General features: G+C 35.8%; 1 protein-coding gene across 1 annotated transcript in view; it reads left to right on the top strand.

The window, feature by feature from the left end:
• LOC107685778 (exostosin-1) overlaps positions 1–6,491 on the top strand; it is a 311,868-nt gene that overhangs the window by 231,358 nt on the left and 74,019 nt on the right. The window contains exon 3 of the mRNA XM_016482498.1: positions 6,126–6,281. Within this exon, the coding sequence (XP_016337984.1) occupies positions 6,126–6,281 (156 nt within the window). The remainder of the gene's footprint in view (positions 1–6,125; positions 6,282–6,491) is intronic.

Genomic DNA, 6,491 nt, shown 5'->3' with positions numbered 1-6,491 from the left:
TTTAAACTGACAGAGTGTGTCTGCCTCCTGAACAGTGTTAGGTAGATTGTTCCAGAGTTTGGGAGCTAAATAGGAAAAGGATCTGCCGCCCGCAGTTGATATTTATGTTCTAGGTATTATCAAATGGCCAGAGTTTTGAGATCGTAGCGGACATGAAGGACTATAATGCAATAAGAGCACGCTCAAATACTGAGGTGCTAAACCATTTAGGGCTTTATAGGTAATTAGTAGGGCTGTGCAATATATCGAAATTATCGAAATATCGCAAATGTACATATCGCAATATGCATATCGCTACAGCTTGCAATATTTGGGGCCATGAACAAAAGACAAAGAGAAAATCACTCACTGCTCTTACCTAAATAATTTTTGTAGCTTAAATAAGAATCAGTGCATATTGAATTCAAAGAGTAAATACTAAGCAGTGTTTTATTTTTCCTTTTTATTATTCAGTTCCTAAACTCATGTTAAAATTACATTTTTATGTAATGCTCGAGTAAAAAACATACCATTCACTTTCAGAAGTTGTTGTAGGGGTGCTTTCTTGTTAGAATCAGAATCAGAATGAGCTTTATTCACCACTTAAGTGTGTGCAAACACAAGGAATTTGTTGGGGTTTTACAGGAACTCTTGGTACATACATACATACATACAAATAACCATGACAAGATAGTTATAGAAGTTCACAGAACTGACTCAGCAACAGCTGAGTAAAACTGTTTCATCTGAGCATGTGGAACTTTAAGCATTATCGTATCGCATATCGAATATCGCATTATTTAATGAGTTATCGCATATCGCATTTTTCTTCAATATCGCACAGCCCTAGTAATTAGCAAGATTTTAAAATGTATACAATGTTTAATAGGGAGCCAGTGCACTTTTGTCAGAACCGGACTAATATGGTCATACTTCTTGGTTCTAGTAAGAACTCTAGATTCTGCATTTTGAACCAGCTGGAGTTTGTTTATTAAGAGCAACCACCCAATAGAGCATTACAATAATCTAAGCTTGAGGTCATGAACGCATGAATTAATGTTCCTGCATTTACCATTGAGGGCATAGGTCGTAATTTAGATATATTTTTGAGATGGAAAAATGCAGTCTTACAAGCAGTTTTGCAATGCGGTTTTGTTAGAAACGTGACTTTCAAAGGAAAGTTTGCTATCAAATAGCACACCTAGGCTCCTAACTGATGAAGAAGAATTGACAGAGCAGCCATCAAGTATTAGACAGTGTTCTAAGTTATTACATGTGGAAGTTTTTGGTCCAATAATTAACACCTCTGTTTTTTTTTTTGTTTTGTTTTTTACTTTTTCAGAATTTAACATTAAGAAAATACTAGTCATCAATTTTTTTTATATCAACTATGTCTTCCGTTAGTTTTGCAAATTGGTATGTTTTGTCGGGCCGTGAAGAAATATAGAGCTGAGTATCATCAGTATAACAGTGAAAACTAACACCATGTTTCCCAATAATATCTTCCAAGGGTAACATGTAAATCGTGAGAAGTAATGGTCCTAGTACTGAGCCTTGAGGTACTACATACTGCACTTGGGATTGGTATGACACCTCTTCATTCACCGCCACGAATTGATGGTGGTCAGATAAGTATGATTTGAACTATGCCAATGCACTTCCTCTAATGCCAAGGTCATTTTCTAGTCTATTCAAAATAATGTTGTGGTCGATAGTGTCAAATGTGGCACTAAGATCCAGTTCAAATAATCTATTTGCAATTTGATTAATTAATCAGCATATAATTGATTCAGTTTTTTATTCCATGGTCAGTCCTAGATATTTTTGGCATTCTTCTCAGGCAGTTTTCTTCAGTATGCAGGTCATAGTATGGGGAAGTCACACTGAAAGAATCCATACCTAGTTTCTCAATATATGCGAAATACAGCTGCAGAGTATGTAAGCATTCAGGTGCACCTGAATTTGTCATGGTGTCTTAGTGTTTGAAATTGAATATATATCACGTTCCTCCGCCTTATTGAGAAGTGCCTCTCAAGGCCACGGCTGCCACTTCTGTGCCTGATCAGAATAGAATACACAGAGGAAGATCGATAAGTTACCATGCATTTTGTGGTTATTTTACCTTACAAAATGGATGAAACTGATGTGATCTCAGTCAACCCTTGACTTGTCATTACAGTTCACTCAGTGTTAGATCAGATACACATGTGTGCAAATATGTGTCATAGTTTTGTTGAATGAACAAATTAGCTATTTTTGAGTGTTCATTGTTAATGTGAAGATTTACGCATGACATTACTGTCAGTGTTTATCCAAAAAACCCCAAAAACCATGTATGTATGCAGTTTTATTTGGAACAACACAAGTAAATAATCATAACATTTTAACTGGGTACATACAAAAATCTGTACAAAAATAACAAGTAACAAAGTCAAATCTAAACAAATTGCAGTGTATAAATACAAATAAAAAAAAGAAACAAATTACTACATCTTATTGCTAACGAAAACACACAATGCACAAATCATGTATTACACAAATAGAACAATACATTAAATTAAATGAAAATAGCATGAATGTTACACTACTGCACTTCAAACCAGGAAAACCTGGAACAAAAAAATGTAACAAGTCATATACACAGAATTATGAAATTATTGCATTATTAGTATTCTACAAAGTTAGAGGAAAGACATTTGACAGATATACAGTGATATAATTGATGTGACTTTTTTTTGGTTCCCTGGGCAACCCTGATTATTTGTATCCTCATTTGGAACATTAGCCATGTGGTCGCCTGTTACGGGGCGAACGAGACGTGAGACGTGCGGAACCATCTGCAAAGCTTTTATTTAAAGGCGTGGTCATAAAAACAGGCAAGGTTCTGACAATGGCAAACAGGTATATAGAGGGCAAGACAAAAGAGTAATCCAAACCGGGCGTGAGTCAGTAGACAGCGAACGTTATCCAGAGGGCTTGACAAGAGGAGAAATCCAATAACACGAGCAGTAGTACAGGCGAGGTGCAAACACAGTCCGAAACAGCAGGCAAAGGGTTAATCCAAGATAAACAGGCAAAAATCAGGTAACACGGGAAAGCAGGCAAGGCAAAACTATGACAGGACTAGGCTAGACTATGAAACAGGAAATCAATAAACAGGCTCCGTAAAATAGCTATCAACGAACAGTGATAAGTGCTAAACAATACTCGGCGATCTGAACGAGGAAGTCCAGGGCTTATAAAGCGTGTCTGATTGGATTCAGCTGTGTGTGTGTAATCAGTGCAATGGATGATGGGAACTGTAGTCCGGAGTGACATGTAACAGTCTGTGTGGTGTGAGAGTCAATGTAGTGAGCACGTGACCTCTGGTGGTGAGTGAACGGAAGTTCATAGACTGGATTCGTGAAATCGCCTTTAAATGAACACACGTCTAATTAAGATGTTCCCATTACTGTATTAAAATAGCTTCAAATGTAAAAAAAAAAAAAAAAGCTTTCCCACTGTTCAGAACATGACTACTTTGTATTTCTCACTTTGTTAATTTGTCCAAACAAAGGTTATTCTCTACACACAAAGTATGAAGAACACATTGACTTTTTGTGTCAAGCTTTCCAATTAATTACAGAGCACAAAAGAGGTCAAACACATCCAGCAACTGAAAAGCATTTTTCTTTCTCTACTTAATTTATATTTCAAATTTAGTTGGTGCTCAATAAATATTATGTTTTTTCTTAGGCTGCTAATTGAACATGTCAGTACAATTAAGAAAAACAGTGTGGTTTAATAAATGTTTGACAAAAAAAAAATAAAGACGGTCTGCACTCTAAAGTAACTTGGGCAAAAAGTAAAATTTTTATTTGTTGCAATACTTTTGGTCTTAACACCACCATGTAATTCATTTGATTGCTATACTATGCTTTAATTAATTGTCAACTCCCTTTTCTGAGAATGAGAGAGAATGTTATAGCATTTTCAGTCTAGCGAAAGGTTGTGTCCAATCTTCTTGTTGGAGACCCTTATTCGACCCAGCAAGAGGCCAGGAGGTTTGATCTTTGAGAAAACAAGTCCCAAAGTGATTCTTACAACTCTGCTGCTTCTAGCAGCAACAGTTTCAGCACAAACTTGCAGGGCAAGCAATCTCAGATGTCTAGACCCTTATTCTTACAAGTTGTGGAGAATTGTTGTGATCAGAACTCTTGTGAGGTTTGTAGACTGAGGGAAGTGCTGCACACAACACGACTGTGTGTGGGATTTCCACCCACCAGCACGCAGAGCTTTTTGGCAGTATCTTTGTGAAAGCAAATCAAATATTTCAATGTGTTTGAGTTTACAGTAGCCTATGTGTATGCATGTGTAAGTAGGAATGTGTGTAGGTGTGTGAGCATGAGGCTATCAGTAATGCAGTCAAATACCTGAATGACAGAGACAGATTGTGTTTATTGCTCCTGAATGACCCTCTGAGAGCGTGCTATAGAGCAGGACTGTCAAATCCGACTTGTCAATCATTTTTAATGCTATCCTCCAATTGATTTTGATGACATCAAACGTGAATTCAAAAGCAATCCATATATTGGCATATACTTAGCAACACACTGCCTGATCCAGTATTTTCTGGACATACTTCAGATATCTTAGTTTCAAATAAATTTTAAAATGTGTTAACCAATCAATATGCTCACCTGCTAGAATAAATCTGCTCACTTTACATCAGTGTTATTTTACTATAATAATCGTTGTTAATATTTTGAATTAGATTTTTTTATTAAAGTTTTAGTTGTGATTTTTGTATTAGTTTTTATTTGTTTTGGCTGTTGTTGTTGGTTTAAATATGCTTATATAGTTTTTATTATTTTTTTTTTATTTTTTTTTTTTCATTTTTACATTTTATACGTTTATGCATTTGGCAGATTTTAGTATATTTAGTTATACTTAAATTAAACAAAAATGAGAAAAGTTGCCTTGGCAGCTAACTGAAAAAAAATATTTTATTTCAGTTTTTTGTTATGCTAATGTAATAACCCTGCTTCACATGGGCAGAAAGAGAAAAATAAGTTCAGAAGAAGAACAACATATTTTCCACTTATTGGCTGGATGGCTGATGCAGGATGGTGATAATAGAAGAAAGAAAGGGAGAGAAAGAAAGTGAGGCAGTAATTATAAGAGAATTAAACAGAGGAGAGTGAGCTCTAGCCAGATTAAGGCTGACTGTCAGAACAGAAGGAGAGAGCAAATAACAGGATCTCTCACTTTCATCCCTCTATCTTCAGCTTAATCTTGATTTTTCTCTCCCAGTATGTTTATTGTGTCGTACTAATATAATATGCCAGAACAAATATAATAAAACATCAGACTCTAAGATCTGATTGGATGAGCTGCATCATTGTAAATAACCGCCTACACATGTGACCACATTGTCTGATATGAATATACCAAGTCTGGTCACCATAATAAGCCTACCGTCTGGCAAATTAAGCCATGTCAAATGAGAAAGAGTGCTGTTGTACTGAATATCAGCACAGCTGAGATTTGGTTGTAGTCAGAACAACAGCATGATTGTGAGCAGCATGTTGCGTACTTAGCATATTGCATACTTAGCCTGACTGAAATAGTTTTTTTAACAAATGTTAATATTGAAAAAAATATATATTTTTTTTATTTGTTTGTTTGTTGTTTTGTGTTTTTTAAATTACCTATATATGTTTTTCTCTGTTAACTGTTAGGAACTATGTTACTTGAAATAGATTTTTCTTTTTTAAATTAATAAATAGCAATTAATTAATTAATTACATATATATATATATATATATAGAGAGAGAGAGAGAGAGAGAGAGAGAGAGAGAGAGAGAACCACTGGCATTTTGTTGAACAGTAAAGTAATGGTTGTGAACATGCTCGTGAATGATTGCTGATTGGTGATTGTTTTTACCATTAGCCCCACCCACTTTTGGCCACTTGTGTGTGCATTTGGTGTAAAAGTATGAGTATGTGCATGTATGTAAATCAGTCTCATAATTTTTCAAGGTTAAAATTGACAGTAACAGTTTATGAAAATGAAATCGAACAAATGTAAAACAAGATGTCTTTGTATGGATTTTTTAATGGGCAGATTCTAATGTTATTTGTTGTGTTTTTGTTTGTGTCCACAGGTTTGATTATCAAGAGCTGCTACACAACTCCAGTTTTTGCCTTGTTCCTCGGGGCAGGCGGCTCGGGTCCTTCCGCTTTCTAGAGGCCCTGCAGGTTGGTGACTCTGAAGTTTGCTTGTCTAAAGCTCTGTCACGCCATGCTTCCTTTCATAACAGGTGTTTTTGATTGGCCTGAATGTTTTTAGGGCTCAGCCGTTTGGAGCCCTGAGGTTGCACTACCCTGACGTAGAAGTTATTGATATTGACATTCTGTCATCTTTTCAAAAACACCCAGAGAAGATTCTTATATTGGAGAGGAGAGGTGAAGAGATCTATTAATAAACCTCTCTCTCTCTCTCTCTCTCTCTCTCTCTCTCTCTCTCTCTC

The sequence above is a fragment of the Sinocyclocheilus anshuiensis genome, unplaced genomic scaffold, assembly GCF_001515605.1.
Source record: "Sinocyclocheilus anshuiensis isolate Anshui unplaced genomic scaffold, SAMN03320099.WGS_v1.1 scaffold617, whole genome shotgun sequence".
NCBI lineage: Eukaryota > Metazoa > Chordata > Actinopteri > Cypriniformes > Cyprinidae > Sinocyclocheilus > Sinocyclocheilus anshuiensis.
The sequence above is the reverse complement of the archived record's forward strand: the minus strand, read 5'-3'. Positions and strand labels throughout refer to the sequence as shown.